Below are 16,743 nucleotides of genomic sequence, written 5' to 3'. Positions count from 1 at the left end.
ATAAAAGAAGAGATCAGAGAGCAAAGCAAGATGTTGAGAGAGAAGATAGAAGAGACGAGGAGAGAATTTAAAGAATAGAAGGTGAAGAAGAGAGGAAAGAAATGGAAAGAAAAGAGGAAGGAGATGAGGAAATGTATTAAGATTGGAGAAGAAAGTAAAAGAATTGGAATAGAAAAGGAAAAAAGAAATAGAAGGAAGCAAGGCAAAGGGGAGAGGAAAGGAACCCTGATGGAAATATTTTTCTGAAAATATAACGAAATTTTGCTGAAATGTATTTGAAAATTTCTCTCAATTGACCCCATTAATTAATTTCATAAATAATTTCAGCAATTTTTCATTAAAAAGTAACAGTTTTCAGTTTAATTCAGTAAATTTCATAATGATAATTATTTAAAAATTCTTTTATTACTTTTCAGCAGTATATTTTAACTTTCCTTATATTTTATGGTATTACATTAAATTTTCATACGGAAAATTATGATTTATTTTGGAATATATTCAGTAATTTTTAAAAACTTTTATTTTACTTTTTATTGATTTCATAGTACTTTCAGCAAAATATTTCCATCAGGAAAAGTATGGGAATAGAAGGTAAAATAAAAAAAATTAAAAGGAAAATGGAGATAAAAGAACGGGAAAAGAGAGAAAGATTTCAGTTTCATGAAAGGGATAGAGGTAAAGGAAGGGAAAAGAAAAGAGGCGATAGAGGAGATGTTTAAGATTGTAGCAACAAAGGTAGATATAGAGAAGATAAAAAGAATAGAAGAGAATGTAAAGAAGCGAAGAGAGATGGTATTAGTGAGGCTGGGGAATGAGAAGCAATGAAGAGAAATACTGAATAAAAAAAAAAGTTGAAGGGCAGGAGAAAAATAATTATGAAAGATTGGACATAAAAAGAAAGAGAAATAAGATAGAAACTGGAAGAGCTAATGAGGAAGAAAGAGAAGAAAAGAGTCTGAATAGGATATGGAAAGATAAGAATAGATGAGTAATGGTAAAAAATAGAATAAAATAAAAAAAACATTTCCTTGGATAAGAATTAAAAAAAATTGAATTATATACTCTGAGAGAATTATTAGGATGACAGAGATTTAGAGAGAATGATAAAGAATAAGAGAGAATGAGATTGATTATGAGAGAATGATTAAGAATGAGATAGAATGAAATAAATAATATTTCCTTGAGTGAAAATAAAAGAGAATTAAATTATATATTGTGAGAGAATTATTTAAATAATAGAAATTTTGAGAGAATGAGAAAGAATAAGATTGATTGTGAAAAAATTATTAAAATGGTAAAGATTTAGACGAAATGAGACAGAATAAGATAGAATGAGATTGTTTAAAAAAGAATGGTTAAGGAGAGAGATAGAATAAAATAAAAAATATTTTCTTGGGTAAGAATAAGAGAAAAATAAATTATATATTGTGAGATAATTATTAGAATGACAGATTTAAAGAGAATAAGAGAGAATAAGATTGATTATGAGAGATTGATTAAGAATGAGATGGAATAAAATAAAAAATATTTTCTTGAGTGAAAATAAGAGAGAATTATTAGGATGACTGAGATTTAGAGAAAATGAGAGAGAATAAGACAGAATGTGATTGTTTAAAAGAGAATGATTAGGAATGAGATTAAATAAAATAAGAAATATTTCTTTGAGTGAGAATAAAAGAGAATTAAATTATATATTGTGAGAGAATTATTTAAATAATAATAAATTAAATAATAAATTATATCTTGTAAGAGAATTTTATTATAGTGACAAAGATTTACAGAGAATAAGAGAAAATAAGAGAAAATGAGGTTGAATGTGAGAGGATGATTAAGAATGAGATAGAATAAAATAAAAAATAATTTTTTCAGTGAGAATAAGAGAGAATTAAATTATATGTTATGAGAAAATTAGAATGACAGAGATTTGGAGAGAACGATAGAGAATAAGAGAGAATGAGATTGATTATGAGGGAATGATTAAAAATGAGATTGTTGAGTAAGAAATATTTTCTCGAATAAGAATAAGAGAAAATTAGATTATATATTGTGAGGGAATATAAATTGTTACTTGTTTTTTTAGTAAATTGTATTTTTTTCATATATATGAGGCTAAATAGCGCGTGATATGTTATGTTCTAGTACTTTGTTATACAATATATATGCTTACACATTACATCTGAATTTATCATTGATATAGATTATAAACTCATTAATAAAATAAAATATTCCGGAATTAATAAAGGATCTACAAATATTAATAAACGTAATCGTTATCCGATCTACGTTCTTCTCATACTTTACCCGCTCGAAGCTTTCATCTCGCCGAGCGCAGTTTAACCTCTTCAGGCTTGGCGTGTTTTCCCTGTTAGCTGAACAAAAAACAGCTGATTGTTCGGATCTCGATAGAGTTACGGCGCCGTTGTTTTCCTGTTTATTGGAACTACCATTAGCGGAGCCATCCAGGCTGCTGGCGATTGAAGTTGTGGCGGTAAAGGTGGTGGACATTAGCTCGCTATCCAAATCCATCTCTTTTGCCACAGGGCAACAATACATAGAGAATCGATGAGCAGTTGGACGATTCAGTCTGAGAGCCGAGAACACGTGCAGCGGTTCAAAGTGATGTATACCGTCCTCATCGAGAACGGTGTAGGCTACCTGGCCGGTCAACACCGACCTGGAGGCTTCTCTCGGCACGACCGCCTGCAGACCCTGCTTCAGAATCATAAAAATAGACGATGGTTTGTGATTCCTTTTCAACAGGAACTCCTCCATTGCCAGACTGTTATCGGCGTGCAGCAACATGGTCGGAACATCAGCTGAGGATAACAACGGTGTCTCTTCGGGTACTATCATTAGCGCAGCGCTTTCTCTCACAAGGGTTCGCAGTCTCGGGTCTGCTTTAGCTAGTTCCGGATCGCTGCATAATTGTCCGAGAGCGTTCATAAAGGACGGCCGCTCTTCCGCTAGTTTCCTCATGATCGCAAGTCTCTTCAGCACGTCCATAGTCACTCGATCGTTTGCCAACGCTCGAGTGGACCGCTCGTCGCTAATCACGGCCAGCAAGCTGCTCGCCGTGTCGGACATGCCCAGGGCACGCGCCAAGCCCACCGCTTGCAGCAACATGTCGCGCACGTCCGATCCCTCGACGCTCAACAATTCCTTCACGCGTATCTCGCTGGATTCTTGCACTGCTTCGACGATTGCTTTGTGCACCGTCTCCGCAGCCTCCTTCTCGGTCGCCACATCTCCTACATATCGCGACACGTTCTCCAGAACGAGCGATACCAGTTCCGGATCGTTCTTCGAAACGGTCCGGAAAGCTGGTCCGATCAAATCCGTGCCGTGCTCTTCCTCGAGGACCATCGATAATTTATCGAGTACAGCTTCCTTCTGCAAGAGCTGACCAGGATTCACAGTTGATTTGAGTATATCTATTTTGTTATTCTTTGTGTCCAATAATTCCGACAGTACGCTTTGGCAAAGAGAACTACGGTTTTGCGGAATCAGAAGAATCTTTAGAATCTCGTCTACGGATCGATTGATGTCTTGATCGCTCTGTCGCAGCAGTACATTGAAAGACTCACTGATAGAAGAGTAAACAAAATCTAGCGAATTGTTGTCTGACTTTGTCTTGTCCCGTTGGTCACACGATATTGTTAGAACAGCGGCTGTTATCGCCGCTCTTGTCGCATTTCGAAGCGATTTGACAGTGTTTTTATCATTCGTCTTGCTTTCCTCGTCGTTTTCCACGACGGAATGGATGCCGTTGGTTAATGGCATTGTTGCGTTTACAGAATCTAAATCTCGTTCTCCAGATTGCTGCTGCTGCTGTACAACTATATTTCTTGCCAATTGCACTACCGTGGACACGATTTGCGCCATCTTCACTGCAGTGTCGCCTTGCAGACTCAGCTTTGTTGTTGCCACGGCAAGAGCCTGCTCCAAGGCCACTGCCTTCGGATCCACATCCACGTCCACTGCTGGCAGATTCGTCGCGACTTTCCGTCCCACGGACAATCCCGCTTCCGAAAGCTCGCGCAACATCTTCGCATCTATGCTAGTCTGGCCGCGATGACAAAAGCGTGGATTGTAGTGCAAGTGTTGCGGACGTAGTAACCGCAATTCTTCGGGCGTAACCTCGAAGCCCTGCACGGAGAATTCGAGCTCGCCTTCAGGCGTGTCGATGAGATCGGGCGCGACGAAGCAGGGCCCATCCTCCGTTTGTACGATCTGACCGGGTACAAAAGTCACACCGGCCTCGCCGGTCTCCACCACGCGACCGGGCACGAACCTCGGTCCGTCCGGCGTGTCCACCACCTGACCTGGCACAAACCTGGATCCCTCCTCCTCGGTATATATTACCTGACCGGGAATAAATGTCGGTCCCACCTTGGTATCGACGATCTGACCTGGCACAAAACGCGGCCCATCCACCGTATCGACCGTCTGACCGGGTACGAATTTCGGCCCGACACGAGTTTCCACTATCTGACCGGGCACAAACTTGGGTCCGCCACTGGTATCGATCACTTGACCCGGCACGAACTCCTCGCCTTTCTCCGTCGTGACTATCTGACCAGGCAGAAAGCCATCCTCGGTCATGACACCCGGTACAAAGCGCGGTCCGTCCTTACCGCCGCTGACCAATTGCCCCGGCACGATTCTCCTGCTCTCCGGCAAATTCTTCACGCTGTCCGGAAAAAATTCGATGCCCTTCTCGGTTTGCACCATGTGACCGAAAATCTCGCGTTGCCGGAGAGCGAATGCATTTGCGGCCTGCGAGTCCACTGGTATGCCGACGGGTCCAGCGTCTCGGAAGATCACCTCGTCGAACTTACTCGCCGCGATGAATTCGAAGCCCTTCTCGGTGACGAGAGTTTGTCCGGGCCAGAAAATCACACCTTCCGGAGTCTTGAGCACCTGACCTTCGACAAACTTCTGGCCTTTCGGGGTATCCAGCGTCATTCCTGGCATAAATGTCGACGTATCTTCTACTTCCTTGGTGATGCCAGGCACAAAGTGTCTTTCGCCCGCTTTCGTTGTCGCGTACTGACCCGGGACAAACTGCAAACCATCAGTCGTCAGCAATGTCTGTCCGGGAACAAAGTTGACTTGGCCGTTTGGCGATTCAACGCACTGGCCCGGTATGAATTCATACTTGCTATCGATCTGCACGTTTTGTCCTGGCACGAAAACCATCTCGCCGTACTGACTCGCGACAGTTTGACCCGCCATGAAACGGATTCCATCCGGAGTGGCGACGGTTTGACCCACGACAAAAGTACCGTTTGCTGCTATTTGGCCTGCCACAAATTTCGGACCCTCCTTCGTCAAAACGGTCTGACCTTCAATGAACTTGCTTCCGTCACTCGTGTGAAATGTCTGACCCGGTACGAAATACTCGCCCCGCTCTGTTCTCAGAGTTTGTCCGGCGATAAAAACCGGCGTTTTCACGCCGTCCGGTTCGTCTATGGTGACGATATGCCCGGGAATAAGAAGAGGACCGTCGGGCGTATTAAAAGTCAGCCCAGGTACGAAAGTGGGACCTTGAGGCGTCTGCAGAGTTTGTCCGGGCACGAAGACAACGCCGGATGGCGTGTGCACCGTTTGGCCGGCGACGAATCTCTCCGCCGACTTGATATCCAGCTTGAGACCCTTGATGTTATGCTTCGTGGTTTTTTTACCAGAAGGCAAGTTTTGCACTAGTTCGGCAACCTCTTCCACCCGAGGCAGACATTCCAACGCTTGTTTTCCAGCCTGAAGAAGCTTTTCCGTCACGTTTGCGCATTCCTTGAGGTTATCTTGCGAGATATCTCGAATTGCATTCTGCAGCGTTGCGTCGGGCTTTGCAATCAACGGTGTCAGCGGTTTCGGAATCGCGATCGCCTCGAAGCCGCCCACGGATTCGGAAATCAGGCTGGCATATAAAATTGGTTCTTGATCTATAATCTGCGGCTCGATTGTTATCGGAGCCGGCATCTGTTCGATGACCGGCACACCAGGTGGTTTCTTCACATTGCACTGAAATGAGTTCCAGTCTAACACTTTGGAGACAGGCTTCCCTGTATTTTTCAGAGCATTCGAAATGTTGACAACATCGGAAGAACTCAATCTCGCCTGTTCCGCGTCCACGTGCTTCCAACTTTCCACCGTCTCTTCTTTCACTTCTTCCTTGATGGTTCTTAATTTGAGCTGCTTGGTGTACCGAAGCTCTTCTTCATCGGCCGCTCTCTCCTTTTCCTCGAAAATCTTCTTCGCGTAATTCAGTGCAGTCTGTTTCTTTCTCTTTCGCTTTCTAGCTTCAGTCTCCAATCTCTCGCGTTCTTTCAGCACCTCTTCTCGCGGTCCCAGACCGTCGTAGAGATTTTCAAAATCCTCCAGATTTTTGAAATCTACAGACACGTTTTTACCCTGTTTCAATCGTAGCAGAACGGTATCACAGTCTCGCGACAGCATAACATCCTTCACATCCCCGTCTCTGACGGCGGCCTCTAGCTTCGCCGGGAACACGAGACTGCATCTTCGCTCCTCCACCGTGTATACAAACCTGTCCTCTTTGTCGATGGGAGTTTGCTTTGTATTGAGAAGCTCTCGCAGGACGCGCTGCTGCTCGTTCTCGTCTTCCAAAATCGGGAATACATAACGATAGTCTTTCAGCACCACATGCTTCTTCTTTTCGCCGACGATCAGACCGGCGGTGTAGTGGTGCGGTCCGAGGTGCGCCGCATTTGTCGTGATTCTGCATTTTGACTTGTCGTGGGCGTGCGCACCCAACAGCACCGGAATGTAATGATGAGTCGGCAGACCGTAAGACTTGCCGGTGATGCGACAGAATCGCTTCGCGTCTGCCGGACTTATAGGCGGCAGCAGCGGAAAGTAGTTCGGTCTGGGGAGACCTCGGCTTCTACCCGTGATCCTGCAGAAGGACATTGTCTTCTATCGTAATGATCATTCGACGCCCATTCTCGATGAGATCGTCACAGTGACACTTTAATATTTAACAACGGCGATTCTTACGTCGATTTCAAGCTCGATTAGTGTGGTGAATAATTAATTATTATTGATCGCGTTGAATTTGTCAAGATTCTATGAAATTGCAGGTGCTTCTGATTTCTCAATCGCGATTTTCCCTGTCGCGATTGGTTCCTCAATGCTATTGTGTAATCGAGAAGCAATCAAGAGCGAAAGCGTGATTGAAAGCGCGTTTGATCTGTGAAACTTCTGTGATTTCAGGTAATCTAATTTGTAAACTCGCGACGAATCAGATGAATCATTGGTTGGAGAAGCGTGCTGTGAAAGTTTGCATTTTCACGATACAAAGATTAATTTACATTGCTTTCTTCTTCAGAATTAATGTTCAATTGCGTTATTTACGCCTGTGCCATCAATGAGACTGTTATGCCGGAGACACGGATAAATGAACATCAGCTCGAGACTTGGCATCTCGACGACGAGAATCGCGACTTGACGCTTTCGATCATTCGCACGCGTTGCTGTCTCGCCTTCGCCGCGCTACCGTTTCTTGAACTTTTTCTCGACGTCTTTCGTCGATTCATTTATACTACCCGTATCTCGACTCCACCTATAACTTTTTGCACACGATTCTCTTCTCTTATCCAAACTATATATTTAATTTAAAGTACGATCAAATATGTTCACATTTCTCATCTTATGTCTTTATATTAATCGAAAAATTTAATTAACACATCTCTGGCTATAAAAATCATCAGTAATGATAAATTAATTTATTTTTGATAACATTTTGTTTGGATTATGAGTGTATTCTTTACTGTTTTACGAGAATAATTAATTTTGATTTTTAAGAAATCGATCAATGTATATTCTTTGAGAATAATAATTTTAATTGCATAAATTTTTCAAAGAATTTTTCGCCAGCAATCGGTACCGGTAGTCAGTCCAATTGTAATAATATAATAAAGGTATATTTTCTTCATTGCCTCAAGAAATTCGTCTCTTACAGTTACATTTATATATTTCTAAAATTATTTATTCTCTTCTCAGAATGTTCCATTTCATCATTTGACATTTCACTTTTGGTTGCTTAATAGTTTGCACATATGTCAACTGTGGACGGATATCACATTAGTTTCACTTCTTGAATAGTTTAAACATTTACAGTCTAGAAAGAAACATTTGTCGCGCACGTCATTATATAAATTATAGTCTAGATATCTCACTGTTATTAAGTAATTTATTAATTCCGTGCGTATGCATTTATACCCCGCGCGACATCTTTAGCATTTAACGTTATTTGATTATAAATAATAAAACAACAGATAACAATTTTTGTAAAACAGAAATTAATAATTGTTTATTTTCAATATTTTCACTTTCTAGAAAAAGTAGAGAAATCTTTCTACTTCTTGATAGCAATCAATTTTGCAAAAGAAAAGTTCTTTAGATACTAAGACTTATTCTTATATTTCTTTGTTACAAAAAAAAAATTGTTTTGCTCTTTATCATTTTTCTATGCGAGCATTTTTTTTTATCGGAATCTACGTGATGTCATTCGGTTTCCGTTCGATCGGATGCACACGTTTCTTCGTTATTTCCAGTCAATCCTCATCGACACACTGTAAGTCGATCCTCGCTCGTATCAATTCACTGGTTAAATACTATCACTCATTGCCACCAGTCACATCGTTCGATTTATCTATCGTATGATGCGCATCTCCCGAAAAGTATATCGACGATACGCGGCGAAAGCGAGACTACTCTCGATGGTACCAAGTGGCTAAGAGCCGTTTGCACAGCGAGTCTCTCTCGGCTCCTACAACCAGAAATAGCCTACCCTTCTTACACTTCTCCAATACATCTTTAGAACGGAGTACACGGACTCGGATCTTGGTGAAATCGTGTGTGGCGTACACCACGGTTTTCGGCGTTCGAGAATACGATCGAGGAAATTTTTCACGCCGCTTATAATCTATAAACTGTGGGATTTCCCGTAAATCTGTAACACCAAGCCTGCGTGGCAACTAAGACGAAATACATCTGGATTACGAAAAATGGTTACTGTATTATAAGTCTCTCTGGCGATAAATAGTTTTATCTGATAGTAGTAATTTGGTGCAACGATTGAGCAAAATTTTATTCGCGATGCATCAAGTCGCATATTGATAGCAGTGGATATATTTGGCCGCGATGTGTAATTGCATTAAAATTTCAAAACGAATGCGCTGCTTTTGACCATCATGCGCGATTATTTATTCGTGTATTTTTGGTCAAAATATTTAATCGTGAAGCAACAGTCGAGCGTAAGCATGTGTGTATCAAGCCTGAGTATATTTGAACTTACAAGAAAAATATTTATTGCCGTTTAGAATATTCGTATAAAGTATTTTGTATAATAAGAGCGAATTTCACTATTTTTGTAAAAATGAATCAAAGTTGTATGACTAAACGCGTTTATTAGAGTATCAACACCTTTAAATGTTAAAATACCGCAAGCATTGATATTTTCACATTAATAAAGACATTAATAATATTGTTTACTAAATTAAATCAAATTTAAGAATAAAAAAATTTAAGAAAATCCCATGTAAATAATTATATAGTAAAAATTGTTTTAATTGTTTGACAATCATTAATAATAATAGCTTATTACATACATCGATATCAAGAGTGAAATATTTAATTTTAAACATCCCTCTTACGGCGAGCGCGAGCTATAGTAATAAATCGTAAAATTTTTGACATATTGTTGGTTTAAAAAAAGCAAAAAAAGTGATCTGCCCCGAATGGTTAAACCTCTCGTAAACAAGTGCGCGATCGACATTGTTGGCAATGTCGAGCGGGATGGATGCGATAAAGCTTCACAATGAAAAACGATGAGAACGACTGACGGCGTTTAAACTTAAACGTTTATCTGGTGCCAGTACGTTGGCAGACGAAGGAAAAGTCTACGTTCAAGCATGTAGAACGCAATTCCGTATTTTTATGTGTGCAATTTTCCACGAGTGATTTAATGGACTAAAGCGGCGTCAACGTTTTGTTCCGCGGTCATTCGCGGTGATTTACGATGACTGTTAGCTTTCTTGAAGAGAACCCTACCGACGACGACAGACAGTGCAAAGTGATATTGAAGTATAATAAACCGTTTCATTGTGATGCACAAGTATAATTTCATGCGGTGCAATCAATGTCCGGTGAAACATTGAACTTAATTTTGAAACAAGAAATGAGATTATTCATTTTACTTATATAAGATTTGAGCGAGTATTATTTGTCAATAATATCAAGATAAAAAAAATTGGAAGATATAAAAGAAGTGCAAGATTAAGCGAGAAATTCATCGAAAAAATTATATTAATCACGTTCCTGAATTAGAGTCCACATTCACACATTCTCTTCCATTCTAAATAAAAATGTGTAAGTGGGAAATTTCCACAGAAAAATTTTTTTAAATCTCGATGCGCCAGACGTCTGCATTTCGCTCGCGGAATTCGCAATCGCTCGTATAACTCACTGACGACCGATAAACGCATCTGGCCGTTGCAACGCGTTGTTGAAGCCACGCGAAAGATGGACAAAAATAGATCTGAAATAAAAATCAATCACTAACTCCAGGTAATCGCCCCCCGTAGCGTAAACTCCTCGGACTTTGTCCCCGGTTTGCATTAAAAATAGTTTATTCTTTATTGTTATAAATGTCTCGTCAAAGCGGTAATGTAAGACCAATATTGTAAAAATATTATTAGATAATAAACAAACGTATCGAAAAGACAATTCAATTACTTTATCCCGTAAATAAATATCAACAGTTGTGTGTGTGTGTGTGTGATTTCTTTTTTACATTTTATAATATCGCGCTATAAATGACAAATTGAGATCAAATTTCTTTTCGAATTACACGTGATATTTCCAGGATAGACGTTATATCGTTAATTAAGGCAGATTATTAGAATTGAAAAACGAAACGTTCAAAAGCAGTCGCGATGCAAGAAGCCTTGTTCCAAGAAACATGAAACACGTCGACAGAGCACATCCCTCGCATGCATCAGGCAAAGAAGAACGAGTTAAAAAAGAATCGCACAGATCGAGTACAAGACGATGGGGGCAAGAAAAAGAAGACGAAAAATGTGCTCGCGGGAGTGCTCGAAATGACGATGTGTGGATTTCGGCTTTTGGCAACGAACCAGGTATTCCATCTACCTCTGTCATGTACCCCATCTTCGTTCTCTCCGTGCTTATAGTGGTTTTTCAGATTATATAGATTTTTCCAATGTATCGATGCGACGTATAAAAAGAAAAGATGCTGCGCTGTTAAAGAATGTCAACCATATGCGCTAAATAAAAGGTATATTATTAAAAAAAGTCTAAATATACATAATTTTATACATTAACTTTTTGCGCTACAGATAATAATTTGTCAAACATTATCTGTAACGTTCGAAAATACTTGAATACTAATGTCTAGGGTAAAATTCTTCTTTAAAAAATGTGATAATTTTTGGAAATTATTATTATTATTAATATTTTTCTATTTTACAATTGTTATCTATTTGCCAGTTGAGTCGCATAAGTTAACATTAAGATCTATATGTTATTAGTTGTCTTTTGGGCAGTTATTCAAAAATATTTAATGTCTGTTTGTTTTACGTGATATCCGTCAAATGTAGCATCACTCACTGTGATAAATGTTCTTTGTGTTTTATTTACAAATATTCAGCATCAAACATGATAATATATCAGAGAATGCTTCCTGTTTTATAATTAAATGTATACCAACACTTTCTAACTATTTTACATTAAGTAACATTATTATTAATCTCTTTCAGCTACATTTTCTTCATTTATCTACAGTTTTTTTTTATTTTTCTGTTTTGTAAAATGTAGATTATGATTATATTATTTAAAAAGCAATAAGTATAATAAAAAGCAACTGAAGAAAAATAAATTTATATTTTTTTTTCGTTAAATTAAAACGAACACTCACCTTGCTCGTCAAACGTACTTTTTCAGATCCTTCTCGTTGAATCGTCGTTACGCCAGTAACGGTGCAAGAAAACTCTGACGAAAATTCTGTAATGATAGCAACAACAGAAAAAAATATATAAATATCAATATATAATTAAACAAACTGTGGAAATTTTTTTAGGCATCATATTTTAGAACAAAACAAATTCACTTGACTTGACTTCGTTGTATTTATCTTTTGCATTTTTTATAATACCTATACAATATTTGTTGATTTCTATTTTCAATTTATACAAATACGAGAGTTTAAAATTTTCTTGTTAGATGAATAATTATTAAAATTTAAGAACGAGAAATAAGAATTTTTTGTTAATGAGATTAACACCTAACGCAAGCAAAACAGATACTATACCTTTTTTTCTTTTGGATGTAGTGCTCATCCGCGAATTGAATGCCATGTCGCTGTGTTCAATGTTACATTATCATTCTGAAACAAATAAAAATAAAATTAATAAATTTTTACTTCATCAAAATACTAATAAAATAAAAATATTAATGTGTCATTGCGGTATTGCCATCTTTGATTTATAACGCAACACAGAAATAGCTTGAAGATAAATTTCAAGACCAGTTGAACTGGTTCTTAAAATTCTCTTTTTCGGGCAGTAGGTAACTTATCTACATGAAATAGGCGGGAAACTCGACGAATATATTCACGAAATCTCATAAAATTATCATCAATCGCATTGCCAAATGCCTGTTTAAATTTGCAGTGAAGATGAAAAGTACAATAAAATTTATGATAGTTGCCAACTAAAAGTCAACTATAAACATATTTTACGGATATAGTTTGAAAGAAAGTTTGTCTATGTTTTACAGAAAACAATATATAGCTCTGTCAATCAATTCACCTCAATTTGTGTTAATTGAAATTTAAAACTTAATGACAGGAAGAAATAAAAGATGTAAATATTCAAAACAAAATATCGCAACAAATTTCTTTTATTTTTCGGAAATTAATAGTGCTAATAATAATTAAAACGATTGACTTTATTAATTGTGACTTTGTTGGAATTATAATTGGTGATTGAAGGATGTGTAAATACTTAAAACGGAGCAAAGCGGGAGATTTCGTGAAGAATTACAGCGACAATTCTTGATTCCGTTGTTGAATGCCATAATTCATTACCTAACAATAAAGTCGTGCGTAAACGCGCATGAATAAAATAAGCGCGATCAACCTCAGTGGATCAACCTTTGAATTTAAGATTCGATGTTTATTTCCGGCACATGACTCTCGTAGTTGTTACTTCGTCGTGTTTGGCTGACTTCGACGGCTCGTCGCGGCGTTGGCCGCATTTTCTTCTGTTTCGCCGCTAATCGGGTCACTTCCGCTATTCGATTTTCCAAGTACCAAATCTCGCTTAATTGCGGAATCGACGCGCAAAATAATTCTTTAAGGAAAAACGACGTTGCGCGCTAAATCATAATTTCGATATAAGTGTTCAGTAATTTCAATTTTCAAAAAATATATTTTTTGCACTAATTATCATGCGTTCTACATTATTTCATTCGATAATGCAACGAAACAAATCGAGAACCGTACGCTCGCTTGTTCGCGATTTTCCGAGATGTTTTTACTGTAATAAAAATATACTAGTTCTGTGTTAGTGGACGATATATCTGCTTCTTCACATGGTCTAAACACATGGCTTCTATCAAGAAGCTATCATAAGAAGACAAGATTATACCTTGAATGCAGGTCGCAACCAAAGATTAGCAATTTACATCATCGCTTCTGACGGAGATTTGATTAAAAATAAAAGATATTCAATCTTTGTTATAATATAATTAAAAAAACATTCAATATCTCATAAAATTAAGTTCTTAAAGTTCTAATTAAGATCTCTAAAATTAGATTTCATAAAATTAATAATTTTTTGACCGTCTTAACGCCATTGATTTTCACAAAAAGAAGTCAAAGAATTAAAATCTTCAAACTTGTAAATCTGCTTATTTACAATATTAATTTTTTAAATTATCTTTCATCAAATAAATCAAGTTTATCCGTATAGTTCTAGGCAAAATTTTAATGCAAATTCCAAGAGCATCAACAAATATGCACAGTCCTGTTTACACGAAACTAAAAACTTGGCCTTCCTACGATTTGATTCACTGGATGCTTGACTCTGGGAAACCGTGCCAGGAAAATAGCGCAGCTATTTTACGAGAGCACCTTGAGAGCACGACGAGAGCTATGCAGAATTTCATTTAGCCAGAAATTTCATGCTATATAGACTGTCGCTGTTGGCTATCTCCTGCATCTCTCATTATTTTGCTCGAAAAAAGGATTTATAGGATACGCTTATAAGAATGCGCTTCAGTAGTTTTGACGTCCATAAATTTTTGCAAATATTTTTACTTTGAGAAAAGCCAAAAAATAAATTCACGCGCATAATAATGCATATACAATTCTCTCGCACAGTCAATTTTATTAAATAGTTTGAAAAATAAAATTGAATTAATGCGATGAACACCGTGAAGTTTATGAAATAACATAAGAACGTTACAATTCGGAGATATATATCATTTCTAATTAATAAAAACTTCGTCATGTTGCCTTTTTAGTTCAACAAAAGAAAAATTGATACACAAGCTTTAGCAAGATGAGAGTTATTTAGTTGCTTAAGCATGAAACACACGAATACGCGGATCAACACAAACAGATGTTTAGTCAGCGATACCAAAATCCGGAGATTACTAATTAGTAATATTATTAATCGGCGTATTTTGTATATCTTTATCAAAACAGCAGCTCAACCAAGGAAATTATTATCGCAAAATTCTCTACAAACCGCATGTTATGCTTCCACATGGCAGAATGTCAGCATTTTATATCTGTCATCTGGAACAGAGCGTACAACCCAACGAATGGATTGTACAATTACTATTGTCACCACCAACGTTTGCAATGTGAACGAAACTTTTCCTCCCGCTCGAAAATAAACGACTCGTTTGTTGCAATTTTCAATTTTAATGTAAGACAATTTCGATTCAGGATTGCATTATATTTCCGGTGAACTTCAATTTCAAAACCATACGTAAATAAAATAAATGTAATACTGATCTGGTTATAATGGTTAATTAATAAACTCAGTGATAACAATAAATTCTCATCAGTCACATTAGTTATTGACAATGTCGGTCCGATCATTTCCAGTGCTACAAATAAACATATAGATTGTTTTCATGCATTTAAGATTGAGCTTCGTTATTTATATCTGTCTTTCGATATCGATACGTCAATTATCGACGATGATGCCCACGCAACTCGCAGCAACATAACGATTTCGTAAATCTTGCATACACAAACAACTCCCACCTGTCTCTCTCTCACGTACGCGCAGAAAAGAGACCGCTCACGGTAGAATATCCGACTAACAATAAGAAAATGAATTGCACGAGGTGGGACAATTATATGCTCCAACCGACCGGAGCAGCAGACGATGACTTGACCTATCGAACGAGCCTATCTATGTCGGAATTGCCGCCTTAATTCGCGTTCGACACTTGCACAACACACTCGAGCAAAAATAGTACCGATGAGCTGAGCTAACAGGGGGACCGAAAAGAAAAAAAAAGAGAGACAACGGCCCAGAAGAGGATATACAATCGGGAAAAGAAGAAGTGAATATCCCGGGAGGAGGAGAAAAAAGGGAGAATTGTGTACTGACCTTCGCGGGATCTTCTAGACTTCCTCGGTTATTTCTTTCTCTCTCTCTCTCTCTCTTTCTCTCTCTCTCTCTCTCTCTCTCTCCCTTTTTCTCTCTCTCTCTCTCTCTTTCTTTCTTTCTTTCACTATTCTCCGATTGTTAGCTCTAGCACATAAACGGGAACGATCCGGGTGCGCAAAGTGATCCGTTTCCCGAGACGATCTTCCTCGCCGGTCTCCGGACGTCGAGCCGCTCGCTCGCCACACTTTGGCCACCTAGGAATCCCCGAATAAATTGCTCGAGCCGGTGAGGAAACCAGTCGACGGCTATCTCGAGACTGCTACCAATGCCAGCGGCAACGCGTCCCGATGCCCGAGCGCTACTTTTTATTCTCTTCTCTACCTCCACGTCGTGCATCAACGTGATGCTTCAAATCGTTTCCCTAATCTTCTTTCTCCCATCACTTTTTTTTCACACACTGTATTGGCGTCTTATGAGGAATAAAGTTTATTTATCTCTACGTATTTGGATTAAAGTCATTAGCATCCGCTACTCGAACAATGTATATCAGAATATGTATATAATATGAAAGAAGAAAATGAAAACCATAGATTAATAATTAATTTTGTTTTCTGAATTTTTGAATTTGCTCTCGCTATGTTGCATTTCTTTCAACTCGTATTAATTCGGCTTTTTATTGTGAGATAATTTCAAAAGGACAATAATAATTCCATTTCTTTTTTTCCATTCAGATAATACAGAATGCAATACGTTAATTTTCGATAGAAAATAAATCTCTTCTCTTTCATCTCACAATTGCAAAAATGGAAACGCGACTGCTGCAGAATCATTGTTATGGGATTTGTATGTGCTGCTTCGTAGCGCAGTCGATCGAGCCGCGTTTCACAGCCGCTTCTAATAATAATCGATGTCTACGCCGCTCCAGGGATTTCTCTACGGATCCAAATCGATACCATGACGACCGCACAGCCGTGTTGTACCGACTACAATCCCTCCGCTACTTATCAGCCATGACGTCCCGTTACACGCGCCTTCTAGATTGGGAACGACGACGATGAGGTCTATTTGC

At 38.3% G+C, this 16,743-nt stretch overlaps 1 protein-coding gene across 7 annotated transcripts in view; it reads right to left on the bottom strand.

Annotated features, from left to right (window-relative positions):
- Positions 1 to 7,076, bottom strand: part of Obsc (Obscurin) — a 52,543-nt gene extending 45,467 nt beyond the window's left edge. For all 7 annotated transcript variants that reach the window (XM_067351706.1, XM_067351711.1, XM_067351712.1 and 4 more), the window contains exon 1: positions 2,302 to 7,076. In XM_067351706.1, the coding sequence (XP_067207807.1) occupies positions 2,302 to 6,930 (4,629 nt within the window). In that variant the 5' untranslated portion in view covers positions 6,931 to 7,076. The remainder of the gene's footprint in view (positions 1 to 2,301) is intronic.
- Between the last annotated feature and the right edge of the window lie 9,667 nt (positions 7,077 to 16,743).

This window comes from Linepithema humile, chromosome 3 (genome assembly GCF_040581485.1).
Source record: "Linepithema humile isolate Giens D197 chromosome 3, Lhum_UNIL_v1.0, whole genome shotgun sequence".
Taxonomy (NCBI): domain Eukaryota; kingdom Metazoa; phylum Arthropoda; class Insecta; order Hymenoptera; family Formicidae; genus Linepithema; species Linepithema humile.
Note: the sequence above shows the minus strand (reverse complement) of the source record. Positions and strands in the feature narration are given on the sequence as shown.